This window comes from Camelus ferus, chromosome 23 (genome assembly GCF_009834535.1).
Source record: "Camelus ferus isolate YT-003-E chromosome 23, BCGSAC_Cfer_1.0, whole genome shotgun sequence".
NCBI classification, from domain to species: Eukaryota; Metazoa; Chordata; class Mammalia; order Artiodactyla; family Camelidae; genus Camelus; species Camelus ferus.
In genome coordinates, this window is record NC_045718.1 from 15,572,635 (window position 1) to 15,589,467 (window position 16,833).

General features: G+C 39.3%; 1 protein-coding gene across 4 annotated transcripts in view; it reads right to left on the bottom strand.

Moving 5' to 3' along the window:
- Nucleotides 1–16,833, bottom strand: part of RBBP5 (RB binding protein 5, histone lysine methyltransferase complex subunit) — a 33,879-nt gene that overhangs the window by 3,774 nt on the left and 13,272 nt on the right. For 3 of the 4 annotated variants that reach the window (XM_006182288.3, XM_032467011.1, XM_032467010.1), the window contains 10 exons: nt 11,629–11,769; nt 10,483–10,645; nt 9,193–9,302; nt 8,013–8,132; nt 7,771–7,924; nt 7,602–7,673; nt 6,844–6,961; nt 5,474–5,543; nt 4,859–5,088; nt 3,891–4,082 (listed from right to left, as the gene is read on the bottom strand). In XM_006182288.3, coding sequence (XP_006182350.1) covers nt 3,891–4,082; nt 4,859–5,088; nt 5,474–5,543; nt 6,844–6,961; nt 7,602–7,673; nt 7,771–7,924; nt 8,013–8,132; nt 9,193–9,302; nt 10,483–10,645; nt 11,629–11,769 — 1,370 coding nt within the window. The remainder of the gene's footprint in view (nt 1–3,890; nt 4,083–4,858; nt 5,089–5,473; nt 5,544–6,843; nt 6,962–7,601; nt 7,674–7,770; nt 7,925–8,012; nt 8,133–9,192; nt 9,303–10,482; nt 10,646–11,628; nt 11,770–16,833) is intronic. The other variant, XM_006182289.3, reaches the window with a different exon arrangement.

Genomic DNA, 16,833 nt, shown 5'->3' on the forward strand with positions numbered 1-16,833 from the left:
ATTTAAGACAATCACAGATTCAGTAAGCAAACAGGGTATGATTCAGAGGCCCAGGGTGGTCGGCCAGCACCAGAAGGGCAGTGGTGACGCCAAAGGTCTGTCGCTCCCCAGAAGTGACACCTCTGCTCATTCTGGACTCTGTCACCCCCAACAGGCCCAGGTGCACACCACCCCCTTCAGACCACATCCCCCACCATCCCACAAGGCCTTCAGACCACATATGTGACACTCGTTACAAACACACTGATGTTTACTGCCAAGGACTCCTAGTTCTTGGGCAATCCTTGAGCACTCAGTCACAGGGCAACTGGGACACTGGTGGTTCTCCTCATCTCTCAGGTTTCTATCCTGAGGACTGTCCTCTGGACAGTAACTGGGGGGAATCTGACAGATAGTGCTATGTCAATCTGGACTTTCCAAAAAGTCCCCAGCTCAGGGTTACCCTCACCAAGCTTCACTGATGGGTCCTCACTCATCACAGAAAGTGTGTCTTCATGGATGTCAGTCCACTGGTAGTTTCTAATACCAATGAGCTGTTTGATAGGGAAGAATTTTCTATAGCTCGTTCCAGGTGGTCTACTTCTATGGTGGTCTACATGTCTTCCAACTGTCCCCTGAAATGCATAATCTCCCGTTGCAACATGCACCGGACTGTAGCCACTTTGTCAGGGCTAATCAGGGTCTACTGAAATAACTGATCAATTGCAGATGATAAACAGCTGGCATTTATCTAACTTGAGCTGCAACACAGCCTTCACCTATAATCCTGCCTTCAAATAAGTTGACTCTCATATAAAAATAAGGCATTTGTAGGGAGGGGAGGTCCATAAAGCACTGAATCTACAAATAGACCAGTCAGACTGAACTGATCTTTGAAGATGGTCCAGCCTCAGGAATGTAGGATCAGGATTCATTTCTTAATATCTGGTGGAAAATCCACAATGACAGCATGCTGCTTTCTACTGAAAATCTCCAAGGTGTGGGAAAACATGAAAAATAAACACCAGAGAGTTTTTACCTCAGAGGCCTTGGGGAGCATGGGTCAGCCAGCCTCTGCCTGCTCTAGGCCCTCCAAGCCAAACACGGTATTGGATGAAGCCCCACCCTTGCCCAAAGACGCCCAACACAGAAGGCATGATAGGCTGTCCTGAAACTGAGACTTCTGATGGCATTATGTGATACTCAGTTTCACCACTCTCCCCCAGATTCAGCCTTCACAAAGACCCAAACTGCACTGCAGCTAGTCGATAAAGCTGGGTACAGCCCTTCTGAGGAAATCTTGGGACTAAACCACAATGTCCCTTTTGAGGCTTAATCTTAATGGCCTCAAAACACTCAGCACACTCTGGAGCTTGACCTGGCCATTTCAGTTTTGGAGGTTTCCATTCAGGAAAAGGCCAAGGAACCAAGGCCGGAGAAGAAAGGAGAAAATGGGAAGAAGGAAGTACAGATTACATGGCGAAGTATGCAGTGCACACAATCATGACAAGATGATAAACTGTTTGCTGTAATCTCTGCAGTTGTCTTGTCTGTGCGGTGTCAGCGTACCATCACTCTGGACCTGTTATGTAAAAGTCTCTAGTCCTTTTTGTTTTTTTAAATAAATTTTATTTTTATTTTATTTATTTATTTTTAATGTTTTTTTTTTTCCTTTTCTTTTTTTTTAATGGAGGTACTGGGGATTGAACCCGGGACCTTCTGTATGCTAAGCATGCACTCTACCACTGAGCTCTACCCTCCCCCACAAACGTCTCCTCTACTCCTTTTTAAAGGGCGAAGCCGTTAAAATGGTTGTCTCTATTTAAGGCTGACCAACTCAAGTGCCTGATAAAAACAATGCAGAAAATAAAATATCCAGCCTGAAGCAGCCTGCTATTTCAAGATAGAAGTTCCAGCCTTTAATGAGGTTGGTACCTTCTCAGCTGAGTGGGAATAAACTTCTAATAGGCCCTTGATAACGACAGCCACCCTTGCTAGAAGGAGCTCTGTAATGCTGACTTGTACAAGCCCTAAACTGTGTATTTTACACACAACTTAAAATTTCAGTGCAGTATTTTGAGAACTTCAGGGAATAAAAAGGCCCATTCCTTTACAGCTAAGTAAACTGTCCAACATTTAGATGCTTCTGAAGCATAGCTGAAAAACACCACTGCTGTTACACTTTGGGCTGTAAAATGTAACAGTACTTCATGGCACCTTTGACAAAAACCCAATTTGGAAAATGCCAGAAAAGTTTAGCTACTGTTAGTGACCATATCAGCTATAATTAAAAGTTGAAATCACTGTATTATAGAGAAAAAAATGTTTAGTTTTTAAAAACTTCAAATGGTTTATTTACCACACACTTCGTATAAAAAAGTATATGATTAATTACAGACAGATTCTGAAGACACTGGGAAAGTATGTCCTAGAGAATTTCAATTAATTTAATATGTTTGGCCGTATTTTAAATCAGCCCGAAGCATTTTGGCTCTTGGAGCCAAGGAAATCTATTTAAACTTTAAACTGTTTCTTCTGTAGTGGCATCAGCTTATGCAAGAAGTAGATTATGGAAGCATCGTTTTCATTTACATTAGTTAACTGCAATCATGGTTGGCAATGCCTGTTTAACTCTCCAGGCCATTTTTTAACATATACAGACATAACCCTGTGATCAGCTGGAGCGCCGTAAATACTGTTGGGGAAAAATGCTGCTGCTCAGCGGTGTACTGTTGGACTGTGAAAAACTTAAGTCTAAATATAGTGAATTTGAGTGGGAATACTCAAAATGATGAGTAATTGAGTCTGCTTCAGCTTCTCTGCAGAAGAGAAGTCATGTTCACAATGAGTAAACAATTTAAGGAATTCTGCATTCTAGTGTCTACCATCGCATTTGGATTAACACATTTAAATTAAAATATTAAAAAGGGGGAAAAAAACCCTAAATACAACCACTAGTATTTTGTCAGTCCTGCCTCTGAATCTACCGACAGAGCCACAGAAAATTGAGAGTACTGTATTAACTAAAGCAGTGCCAGTATGTAAAACAAAACAAAAACTATGTTTGAGTAGAAATGGACTCTAATTTGATTACTATTTTCCAAACAAGAGGCCACTTAACCTAGATTCCTAAGTATTTGATAGGAAATTGAAACTGTTCTCTATCTCCCAATAAAAATCCGTCAATCATATAAAAGTGAGAAAACTCAGCAAGTTTCAAGAGGTTTAGTTTAGGTGTGAAGCAGCTACATAGCTTCTGTCTTTTTGGTAATCCCTTCCTGTTTGAAAAAACAAAACACCTCATCTTGTTCCTTAACACGACAGCACTACTAACAACTGCTTGTTAGGCTACTGGGAGAGAGATAAACACCATCATTGATTCTAAGCTACTGTGAAAGAGAAAAACACCACCCTGGGATTTGAATAATTAAAGAGAAAGAAAAAAGATGCTACAGATAAACAGTCAGGGGCACCTAAAGAAACTCGTATTTCCGGTTATCTGTCTGGCTCTTTCATTTGAGACAAAACGAAACAAAAAACCTAGGAGCAAACACAGATGAAAAAATGAATTAAACCAGGGGTTCTTACCCTTTCTCGGGTCATGGATTCCTACAGGAATCTGGTGAAACATACAGGCATCTTCCCCACAAAAATATTCACAAAGTGTTTTGTATATAAGATCAAGGGAATGGAGATCCCCTGAAACCTAGTTATGGACCCAAGGTTAAGAGCCACTGAATTAAGCCAAATCTGGTTTAGCCTGCCCGTAGCAGCAGCTTAAAACTCAAAGAATATCTACCACTGGGAAAAAGGAGGGAAGGAAGGAAAAAATGCTGCAGTTAAACGGAGTCAGGGGCTGTACAAAGCAAGGCCACGAAGCAAGCCAGACAGCGCCCCCAGTGCGTCCTTACCTGTCAAGGGCTGGCTGAGCTCCGCCTGCACTTTACCCTTCGCTGATCCTTCCAGAGGTAAACCTCTGTCCCCTTTGTAGAGTTTCGGTTTAAATGGAGAATCTTTCTCTTTACCTTTTGATCCTTTAGGCCGGCCTGCTTGCTTCTTCTTGGATTTGCCATCCCCCTTCACACCCAGTAGTGGATGGACTTCTGGAAAAGGACAGAGAGGCATGGCAAGGAATCCACACACCACCAGTCCCATCACCCCAACCGAGCACATGCCATGCTACCTATCCATGAGCAAAGAATCCTGCTCTTGGGTCCCAAGGTCCACTAATAGGAGGAGAAAATTTTGCTTTGTTTATTAGTTATGAAACTGTAAGAGTGGTCACTAAGTGAGAAGCAGTTGCTTGGCCAAATACACATGGCCCATGTGGTTCACACCAAGCCACAGCAACTCCAGATGGAAAAGGCAGCTGAAGGGCACGCTGCTGCTGTTTCACACAAGCCAGCACAGCAACGCACACGTGCATGCTGGCATGTGCCAGCAGAAAGGGAATGAGCTTTGGAACCTGACAGACCAGGGTAAGAATTCAGACTCTGTAACGGGATTAAAAAGGCTTCCAGAGTCAGACTGTAAAAGTAGGTAGGACGAAGAAAGATGGTCCACGTCTGACTAGTACCCCACCACCTGATGAGAATCTTGGGGGAAGAGCTGGGGGAAGAAGACTGGCATTGACACAAGCTCTGCCCCAGATGTCAGAAGACTTAAAGTGTGCCATCTTGGGCAGAGTATCAAGAGCAAAATCGCCCCTATTTTAAAAGAGAAGTGAAAGCAGATCAAATTATTACAAAGCTGTAATGCACTGAACACTCATGGGGAAATTCCTTTAAGGGAAAAAACCACCCAAATGGGAATCTCCAGGTCGTGCTGGAGAATAAAGAGTCGTGTCCATCAGGCGGGAGAGAGAGGACGCAGCCCTTACCATCATTTGGTACTCCTTGAAGCTCAATATTGGTGGTTTTGGGTTTCTTCTTAGGTGGCTGGGACCCATCTGCTGAAGACTGCCTCTTCTTCTCTGAACTAGCCCCTTCGTCCATCAGGGAGGTTTGGACTGCATCTGGTGGGGGGCCATATGGATTTTCTTCTGGGTCTTCTACCTCAGGGGCAATGGGTAAATATAACAGAGCCTTTGAATCTTCCAGCTCTTCATCACTATTTGGAACAGGATCAGAAAAGGGACAGGAAAAAGAGGAGAAAGTTGCTTAAACCATGAACCCTTCCTCTAGGGCAGAATCATCTACATTAACCATAAGCAACAGGTATGGGTCTGAAATTTTAAGAAAGTCAAGACAAATAAAAGGAAATCAGACAACATGGTTAATAAAATCAGTAGGAAAAATAAATGGCATAAATGGCAAAGCCTTTCTTAAGATTTTCTACCAATGGAGAAGGGAAGGGATTTCGTATACACCAAAGGAGTTATCTCTTTGAGCAAACAAGCAGATGGGGCTGAAGGAACAGCCGGGAGCTGAGCGGCACAGCACCAGAGACTGAGGAGGAGGAGCGTCCCAAGGCCCAGCCTTCAGCGGTGGCTCACCTGCTACAGAAGGCAGCAATAGGGTCCACACTGGTGACATCCACTTCCTCGTCCTCTGCAGCATCAGCCCCTGCAGGACAGAAACACGGCAGAGGTGTGAGAAGTGGAAAACTGCTTTTTACATGCAGCTTATGGCTGCCAGAGACTGAAACCCAGGAGACACAAAGGAGGAAAACCGAACACTTCATTTCACTTAGTCATTCAGCAAATACGTGCTGAATTCCCATCATATGCATGGCACTGGGAATAGAGCAATGCCCAAGAAAGCTGGGAACAGTCCTTCAGTAAAAGCTTCGTAAGTCTAACTGGGGAGATAGGTACAAATAGATAACTTCAGTTCAATACAGCAAGGGCTACAGTACAGGTGTATGCAGTGCGCTGAGGAGATGGGAAGGGGAAACCACCTATGTAGAAGTTTGGGAAGGTCTCACACCACAGACCAGTAACATCCATAGAAACCAGAATATCCTGGAACCTGGTGGTCTTCCTAAGACACATGAGGCATGTAAGTTACCTAGTAACACAAAAGTGAGGACCAGCACTTTGAAGCTGGAGAGAACTAAACTCAATCCCAATTCCCTGATTCCTGGCACCACCAAGTGCCACAGGAGGCAGTGACCCATGACATTAACTACTCACTGACAGTGCCAACTGGGCATGCGAAGCATTCAAACACACAAACCCCTGCCAGATGTAAAGCCCTGTGTTCAGACACCATGGGATATAAAGTCAAATGTTTATTCTCAAGGAGCTTCCTATCTAGACGTTTAGAAGCCAAGAAATAAGAGTAACAATGATCACAGTCGTAATGATAATAGAAAATGACACCTGAATGCTCACTGTGGCCTAGACACTTCAGTGAGTGCCTTACACGAATCATCTCACTTATTCGGCACAGCCCTAAAAGGCAGGTACTGTCATTACTCCTACTTTACAGATGAGGAAGTTCAGGTTTAAAGAGGAAGTATTCTGCCCAAGGCAGTCATACTCCAGAGCCCATGCTCTTACCCTCTTCTTACTGACAGAGGAGGGACAACACCTGACACCAGCTGAGCACCCAGCATGTGTGGGTGGCTTTGCCAGGTGCTGCAAGCAAGTCCTCATTCAATCATCTGCAGTTAGTCAGGAAATACAAAGTGAAACGTTAAAGGAGTTGCTTGAACCCCAGTGATGTCCCTGTATGACCTTAGTCAACGCCTTACAAACCAAGATTCTAAAAACTGTCACAACTGTGTAAGCTTAGGGAAAAAAATGATACTTTAGACTAAGTGTTGAAATAAATTTTCAACACAAATTAAGAATGAACACTGAGGAAAACAATCATTTTTTTCCTTTGGGAAATACTACCTCCAATTGAGGAATATTATTACCTGTCTGCTCGGGCTCGCTCTTATCTTCATCTTCAATATCAAACTCTGATTCCCTTTCTTCATATTCTACATTTTCATCCAATTCTTTGAAGTCTGGCGCAAATGCACTCCAATTTTCCTATGCCACAAGCAAAACATACGACTCAACCATGTGAGACAGCAATAGTCTGTAATCTAGACATTAATGACATAAATGAAAGATCTGAGCATGAAAGAGACTTGAAATTCTGAGATCAAATTTAGCAGATAATAAAAAATTAGGTATCTATAGGTTTTACTATACTACCTTAAGGTATTTCCTATCTTAAACATTCCAAGTTATTAACTATAGTTCTTCCATAAAAAACTGCCTTCTTTAATCTTTTTAAGATAAAATTCTGTGGTAAAATGTTTTCTTATGAGTATGTTGATTACAAATATAATTAAAGGTGTTCAAAAGAAAACGAAGATGTAAAACAGAAGCTAACTGAGCTGGAAATAAGAAAAGCAAAAGAAAACTCTGTCTCAGATAAGCAATAGAAAAATATAAAAAATGTCCCAGAAAGTAAACTAGACTTCCTCCTGGTACACTAGTAAACTGGCTCTGGACCAAGACTTTCCCATTAAAATAAAGCAAAACTAACTGCACTGAAATATTTAATTAGATTAGAAGAATCACATGGAAAAGAAAGTAATTTTTGGCTTACTATTTGTAAGGTTCTTTGATAAAAAAGAAAGAATATCTAGTTTCAAAGCAATTAAACCAGGAAAATACTTACGACTTGATTTTGTGCCCAGATCGATACCACTCCACTGGAAATGGATGCTATGATGGGTCGGACAGGATGCCACTGAATTTTAATGAAGCAAAGAAAAATCAGTCCTAAGAATGAATCCAAGATCTTCTGTATCGCGTAAGTAACAACAGCAACCTCTCATTCTACTCACAGCTACGTCCAAGAGGAGTTCTCCTCTGGTCCCGTGGAGAATCTTCACCAGGTTCCCAATGCTCTTCTCCCAGATGTACAGGGCATGCTGCCGGGCTGAACCTGCCACTATGTATTCCCCATCCCCAGAGAAACAACACTTCTTCCATGGGGTCCTAAAGGACAAAGAAAGTACCCAAGGAGAACCGGAACCTGACCCCAGGTCATGAGTTAGCACGCATTCTTCTAGGGTGTGATACACACCTATTCACCAAGTCCTGCAATTTCTGCATGGGCTCAGGCTCTCCATCCCTTCCACAGGTTAAGATTTCTCTGCCATCATAGACTCTGATGATTCGATCTGCTGTGTTAATTAGAAAGCAACTACGAAAAGGATAAAAATACCAACATCAGGGTCAGAAATCCGTTCCTGTTAACATTTTCCATTACTACCAGTTACTTAGAACAGTACGTACCGTAAGACAACTACCAAGTTAGGGAGAGAGTGAGTAAAACTCTAAGTAACAGACTAGAATACTTATCTCCCTGTCACTTTCCAAGCCAAAATACAATGTGAAGTGAGCAAACTTTTTATCCTTCCCGTGTATCCCTGAACCCTACACGTACAAACTAATCATCGATATTTGACTAAAACCCCAAACCTCTAAATTGAAACCAGCTTCCGGAATTCACAAGCTTACAGTTAAACAAATATACAAAAATACTTCATTTCTCTGGCCTCTTTCATATACAATACACTCTTCTTAATGAGCTAATAAACTAAATATATCATTTTGGATTGCCCAATTTTTTACTGTAAAGACACTGAAAGTGCTGGAAATCTGTCTAGAATACAAATCATTTTACTACCTTCTTACAGACTTCACTAACTAACTTCTTAATTCCAGAGAATTTGAACATGAATGTCCTCTAAGTGTGTATGGTGTTTCTATACAAAATAGGATGACTATTATCTCTCTTACTGACAACCTCTTTTTCTCGTTTCTGTTGATATGTGTATCAACTTCTAGCTGGGTAACCAAACTTATCAGAAAAACACCTGAAATTAAAAGGGTTTAAAACAGGTTTTATGTAAGTAACGTACATATTTAGTTACCGTGTGAATTCTGTGATCTCAGTTCTGATTATAAGACAGTAACCTTTTCCCAGTGCTTACCATGTGCCTGGTATTTTGGTTCTAAGCACAGACCACTCAGATATCCTTTCTGTAAAGGAACTGCCTGTTAATCTCAAGATGTGACTGCTGGCTCAATGCAGTAAATTTTATAAACTTAAGAACCAGATAGTGACAGTTTATAATAACTATTTTTTAAGTAAATATTTTAAAAATTTAAGTATAATTACACAGAAACTGTGAATCTCAATGTGTTTTTGCATTCTACTCACTTTTAAAACTGTTCCTAAAAAGACAGGTCTCACTCACCTCCCTTTCCGGGCAAACTCTATTGACTTAATGGCTGTGGTATTGCTTGTTCCAGTTGTTACTCTGAATGAAGCAACAAGATCCTGAGAATCTGTTTTTAGGACCAAAATCTAAAGTTTAAAAGAAAAAAAAAAGTAAGTATTCTGATAACTTACAATAATTAGATCTGGCTTCTGCTTCTAAAATTGGGTAAAAATATAAATATCTTTATTCCCATGTATTCAACTTGATTAACTGGTATGGCCTTTGACCTCTTCAATTAAAGGACAGTGTCTTAACTCATTCTTTAAGTATAATGTTTAACATTATCCACAATGGTCAAAAAGTAGAAGCAACCCAAGTATCCATCAACAGATGAATGGACAAACAAAATGTGCTATATACACACAATGAATATTATTCAATATTCAGACTTGAAAAGGAAGGAAAGTCTGACACATGCTACAACATGAATGAATCTTAAGGACACTGTGCTAAGTGAAATACACCAGTCACGAAAAACCAAATACTGGATGAGTCCACTTACATGAAGTACTAGCATAGCCAAACTCAGAGATAGAAAGTAGAATGAGGGTTTCCAGGGGTTGAAAGGGAGAGGGAACAGCAAGTTTATTATTTAGTGAGTACAAGACTGAGTGCAAGATAAAAAGAGCTCTGGAGATAAATGACAGTGCTGGTTGCACGACAATATGAATGTACTTGACTCCGCCAAACTACACACTTAAGAATGGGTAAGATGGTAAATTTTGTTACCTGAATTTTACTACAATTTAAAAAAAAAAAAGCTGGCACTCTCTAAAGAGACCATGAAATTGTCCTATCCCATATGACCCAGTGGGGGAAAAAAACCAAAAAACCAAAAATACCAAAGTATCTAATGGAACTACAAACTCTAATTAGCTTAAAAAGGATCCCAAAGCTCACCTATAGATTGAGCTACCCTAAATTATACAATATTTCCAGACCAAGATATCAGACATTTTATCAGCAGTATTCCATCTGATGATGTGATTTTTAAATTTTATAATTTAGCAATGGCCCTTCATTACTAGCATCCAGTAAAGGCCCTCCATCCTCTTCTAGGCCAAATAATCTCTGACCACTCTAAATCCAAAGAACAGAAATTATTAAGGCACGAGAAAAGAACAGGCTGCATTTGTCACAGGCAGGAGGCATTCTTAGTCCAGGGATGAAAGACATTTCAAAGGAAGGGGAACAAGTAAATGTGAAATGAGCCAATGCACAGGATGGCAGATACTTATTCACCAGCTTGCAAGCTTCGACGCTTACCTTGCCTTTTGCATTTCCTGTATAGATATATTCTCCTCGCCTATCAAAAGATGCAACCACGTTCAAATCGGAGTCATCGTCTACCGGCAGAACAACATGTTTGGAATCTGAAAGGGTCAACATGACAGGAGCAGATTTCATGGGACACACGAGAACCTTGTTCCTGTTTAAAAATATGAACAGTACATTGGCTGTTGCTTTGGTATCAGAAGGCTGATTCTCTGCCCCTTTCCCTAATTTCGATCTACCACCTCATCAACTCTCCAAGCCCAAGTCTATTTAAAATAGTGAAAAAGCCTAAACTTAATTTCTAATAATAGGGAAGTGACTGAGTTAAAGTTATGGAATTCTACCTTGACAAAATAAAATGTAATCAATAAGAATAAATATGAAGATGTAGAAAACTCGTAAAACATGTAAGACATATAGTGAAAAAGCAAAATACTAACTAAAACTATGTAAAAAATACATGTTTATATACATCTAATATACACAAACGCTTTGTGAGCTATAAAGCTCTACAAATAAACTTTACGCTTACAGAGAACTTGACTGAAAGAGAACCCAAAGACATGAAAATAATTACATCTCTGTAATAGAACGGTAGGTAACTCTTTTTCTTAAACATAGTTTTAATAATGAACTGTTTCCCTTACTAAAGAAATTCAAATCATCAGGGCAAAAGCCCTGGGCTAAGGAACGGTTAGTTATCACACCTAATTCTACCTTTGCCCATTTCCAAAGTCTTTTTAAAAAATAATTAATTAATTTATTTATTATTGTATTATTTAATTATTTTATTTCGGTGGTGGGGGAAGGTAATTAGGTTTATTTATTTTTAGAGGAGGTACCAGGGATTGAACCCAGGACCTTGTGCGTGCTAAGCACATGCTCTACCACTGAACTATACCCACCCCGCTCCGAAGTCTTAATTAATAAAGGCCAGTTTTAAATTATAACTATAACAACAGCCTCTTTAAAATCTATTTGGTAGAACCAACCTAAATAGATTATTTTATATAGAAGAGGTTTGAAGAGCTATGTGCTCTTGCCTCCTAAAACCTTAAACTGAAATTGTCATGAGCCTGGAAATATCCATACAGAGTTAGACCCACCCCAGGAGAGAACAGCTCAGATTAAACATACTGATCTCGTGGGTGATACTGGACTTTTAAGATGGGTGAAGGGAATCGAAACCTCTGGTCGCAGTCGCCGGAAAGAACATCCCACTGTGACACTATGTTATCAGTAGAAGCACTCACGAGTTTGTGACCATCTCGGCTCCAGCTGAGAAGAAAAAAGGGTAACTTAGCACATATCCTAAGTTACAGTATATCACATCGCCCTTATAGATAAAAATACATGTGTCACACTTATTGCCCTTACTGCCTGGGTCAACAATGTTTCTTCGTCTTCTTATTTTTTAAACATATACTCAAAAACAAAACAAGCTTTCTGAACTAAGCAATAAATAAGAACGTTTTCAAGACACCTTCATATCTAGTAACAGAAGTTCTTTTTGTTACCTAGTAGGGAGGTAATTTACTTTATCTATTTATTTTTAGAGGAGGTACTGGGGATTGAACCCAGGACCTTGTGCATGTTAAGCATGCACTTTCCACTTGAGCTACACCCTCCCCCCTCTTTTTTGTTTTAATTGATGTATAGTTGATTTACAATGTTGTGTTAGTTTCTAGTGTACAGCACAGTGATTCAGTTACACATATATATATTCTTTTTCATTATAGGTTAGTACAAGCTATTGAATATAGTTCCCTGTGCTAAACAGTAGGGCCTAATTGTTTACTTATTTTGTACACAGAAGTTCTTAATAGTTCAAGATAATACTGTAAGTAGCTCAGTGAAAAAAAAAAGACACTCAAACATTTTGGAAGAATCTAAAATTAGCTGGCCCTTAAGTGTTGATGTAACAAAAAAACAGATTTTCTTCGTCTGGTGGGGGAAGGGAGGAGTATCTGAGCTTTTTAAAGTTGTCTTAGCAGTAGCACCATCATAAATCTAAACAAAACAGTAAAGTATCTGCTATTTAAAATTATTAAGAAAGGAATTAATTCCTCCTACTAAGTATAGTTAAATATCCTGGACATTATATAGAAAACAAACGTAAAAAGGTACAGAGAAAACAGACTGGCTCAGGTCTGCAGGACGTGAGAAACGACACGACAAGTTCCCTGGATCTTCTTTGGCCTCATATATCCTGGACCGGGTGGTGGAGAAGCTTAACGACCCAGTAGCGTCAAAGGGCACACAACACACAAAAAGGCTCAAGGAGTGCCTGCTTTCTTTAGGCAAGGGACCAGGAAAGGGGAGTCCACAGAGACAGAAAACTTTCATTACACAAGAATCAACGTTATTCCAGCAAATATCACAGAAGCAACTGCAACGCTCACCTCCATCCCAGTCACCAAGGCCTAAATGGAGAATCTAGACTTCCACTCTTGCCCTTCTCCTCTAACTACAGTGGTGTCAGAGAAGGCTCAGTGGGGAAGCAGACATTCATACCCACCGGGCAGTAATGAGGACCCCCCAAGGCAGTGTTGTGGTGCAGGCCACATGGGGAGCAGGAATAATGCGTTCCTATCCTTCCCAGCTAGGATGGTATCAGCCAAGGAGGCCTAGTGGGGCACCTAAACTTCTTACCCCACCCAGCATCATGAACCCAAGTGAGAAACCTGGACTTCCGGCCCACTGGCAGTAAGATTACAGTACACTCCGTCTCAGCTCACCCCACACAGCACCAGTCAGAGTAGGCTTGCTAAAACAGAAGATTTAAATAAGCTCTACAGTCTCACAACACAACATCCAAAATGCCCAGGTTTCAACTGAAAACCACTATCAACCCAAGAACAAAGAAAATCTCAACTAGAATGAGAAAAGACAACCATATGACACTAACACAGAGATGGCGCAGGTGTCAGAATCCTCCGACAAGGATTTTAATGCAGCCATAATTAAAATGCTTCAACAAGCAATTTACAAACATGCTCGAAACACGAAAAAGTCTAAGCAAAGAAATAGAAAATGTAGAAAAAAGAACCAAATAGGAACTTCAGAACTGAAAAATACAGTAACTCAAATAAAAAACTCAAAAGATGGGTTCAGCAGCCAATGAGGAAAGAATCCATAAACTGGAAGACAGAATAATAAAAATTACCCAATCTGAACAAGAGAAAGAAAACAGAATACAAAAATGAACAGAGGCTCAGGGACCTGAGGGACTTTAACAAAAGATCTAATATCCACGGCATCAGAGTCCTGGAAGGAGAGAAGAAAGAATGAGGTTTAAGAGTATTTGAAGAAGTAAGATTGAAATTTCCCCAAATTTGGCAAAAGATATAAAACACACAGATTTAAGAAGCTGAGCAAACTCAAATAGGATGAGCTCAAAGAAATCCACTCTGAGATACAGAGACAAACTTTGAAAACTAAAGACTAAGAAAAAAATCTTGAAAGCAGCCAGAGAAATGACATCCTACCTAAGGGAACAATTCACATGAGAGCAGATTTCTCATCAAAAAACTTAAAGGCCAAAAGGAAGTGGCATGTTTTTCAAGTGCTGAAAAAAAAGAACTGTCAACCCAAATTCTACGTCCAGAGAGAATAACCTTCAAGAACAAAGAGGTAAATCAAAAGACATCTGTCACCAGCAGACCTACCCTAAAAGAATGGCTCAGGAAGTTCTATAAACAGAAAGGAAACAATGAAAGAAGGAATCTTAGAACATCAGGAAGAAAGAATAATGAAAAGAGTAAAACAGTTTTAAATATATTTTTTTCTTATTGAGTTTTTATGTTTGAAACAAAAATTATAACACTGTCTTATGTAGGTATCAATGTATGCAGAGGAAATGTTTAAGACACTTATATTACAAACAAGGGAGGATAGAAGGACGGAAAGGGAAGATTTCTACACTTCACTTTAACGAGTAAAATGTCAACACCAGAAGACTAACAAGTTTTGTATACAATGTAGTATCTAGCAACCATTAAAAAGCTATACAAAGAAATATACTCAAAAATACTGTAGATAAATCAAAATGGAACTCTAAAAATAGTTCAAGTACCCCACAAGAAGGCAAAAAAGAAAACAGAGAAATGAAAAACAGAAGGGACAAACAGAAAAAGAAACCCAGAATCAGTCTTTATCCAAATTTTGCAATGAAGAGGAGTTGCTACTGAAGAATTTATAACAGGCAACACAGGTCCATGGCTAAGGACAAAGATTCAAGTCAGATTTATGTAAACATTACAACTTTCAGGCTGTGTAATCTCAGGCAAGTCATAGAACCTTTCTGAGCTTTAATTTCCTCATTTGTAACATGGAAATAAATAAGAGTATCTACCTGAAACTGTTGAGAGAATTAAAATTAATATATATAAAACTCTTAGTTCAATATAGTAAGTGCTCAGAAACCATTAACAATTATTTATATCAGAGACAAGAAAAGTATATTCCCAGACTGGGAACTGAAGGCAGGAGTAAACTAAGGAAGTGAATGTGGAGAGACTAAGCTCAAGTCTGAACGCAGAGGACTCAGATGCCCCTCTCCCAGCAGCTCTAGAACACTCCCAGGCATGCTTACCCCTCAGAGAGGCGGTAAGAGGATCCTTCTAGAAAATGTGAACCTAAAAAAAGAAGACGCCCACAGATGCTGTAACTTGAGGGTTGATAACAAAAAAGCCAAGGGTCCACTCAATTTCAGTGGATGACAGGAGGGTAAGATGAGCTAAAACTTATATACACTCTAATAAGAAGTCCATGGATAAGTTCTTGAAATTAACAAACTAAGAAAAAGTAATATACATATGTACTTTAGAAATATGAAGACAAATAGCAAGAGAAACAAACCAAAAAAATGGAAGTACACTGGGAATGGGACAATATCGGAATACTGGGAGTGGGAACAAACAAGGGACAGCTTTTGCTACTGTTCTTGTAAGCATTTCAGCACAATCTGACTATAGAACAGAATGTTAGCTGTGATTCAATTTTTCCTTTAAATCCTTCTGCATTATAACTTTTTCACAGCAGGCTTGTGTATCCTTTCTAATAGAGGAAAATCTAATTTTAGAAATTAAATTATAATCAGAGGTGAAACCAAGAGGGGTTTTCCCATTAAAAATAACAATATATTCTTCAATTCCAAATTCCGTAAGTTTGAGAGTTAGATATTCTTACTTTCTCACATCTGACAATACTCCTTCATTCCAAAAGATAGCTGGATATTTACTAAGTCTAGTATCTTAGAGTCTTAAAGATCACTTTGTTCTACCTATGGCTCGCATCCAGTGCTTCGGTATCTTCTGTAGCATCCCTAAGAAGAGGACAGCAAGCCCACGGAGGACCAGTCCCACTGGTTAAGTTCTTACATGGGCACCTCATCCCATCCACGGGCAACTCTGCTTGGGAGCTTGTCTCTACTCTAAGCTAGCATTTGTTTCCTACAAATTCTGTTCACTACCTACCAGTCCTCCTTCTCCTTAGGTCAACTTTTCTGTCTTGCTCATTAAAGACAGCTATTATGCCTACCCAAAACTTCTCTAGGTGAAACTTTCTTAGTCCCTAATATGTTCAAATATTTCACAACAATTAAAATAATATGTAAAGTTATATTCTAAACCAGGCTGAATAAAAGAAAAATGCAAAATGCATGTAACTACTCATCATAAGTCTGATATGTAAGTATACTTATACAAACCAAAAAATTAGGAACAGTTCAATTATGGTGCATATATACTAAGCAACACTATATATATCATATGTACACACATACACACATATCAACACAGAAAAACATCCACTATATATTAAGTGGAAAAGCAAGGTACAGAACAAAATATACAGTATGTCTCCATTTTTAAAAAAAAATATACATGAATATATGCATGTATATTTTTATATATGCAGAGAAAGAGATACAGATATATTTTATAAATAAAAGATATATTCCACACTCTAATACAAGTTACCCCAAGGAGTAGACAGAAGGCTTTCATTTTTCCTCTATATACTCATAAATTGTTTGAATTCTTTTAAAGATTTTAATAATTAAGTTTTGTGATAAAAAATTTTTTAAATGTTAGCAGAAGATGGGGAAAATCTCTCATTGTTCAAACCTTTTAACCTAGTAATAACATACTTCTTGGAAGTCTACGCTAATGAAAAAACATAGATCAAACACCTACTGGGCATCTTCTGTAAGATATCCCCATTCGTCCAAGTATCTGAATGCCTACTAGGTATCAGGTGTAATGCTAGAAGCTGGCAACACAGCAGCACATGGCAGACAAGGTTCATGTATCACAGCACTTACCATCTTCCAGGGAAGAT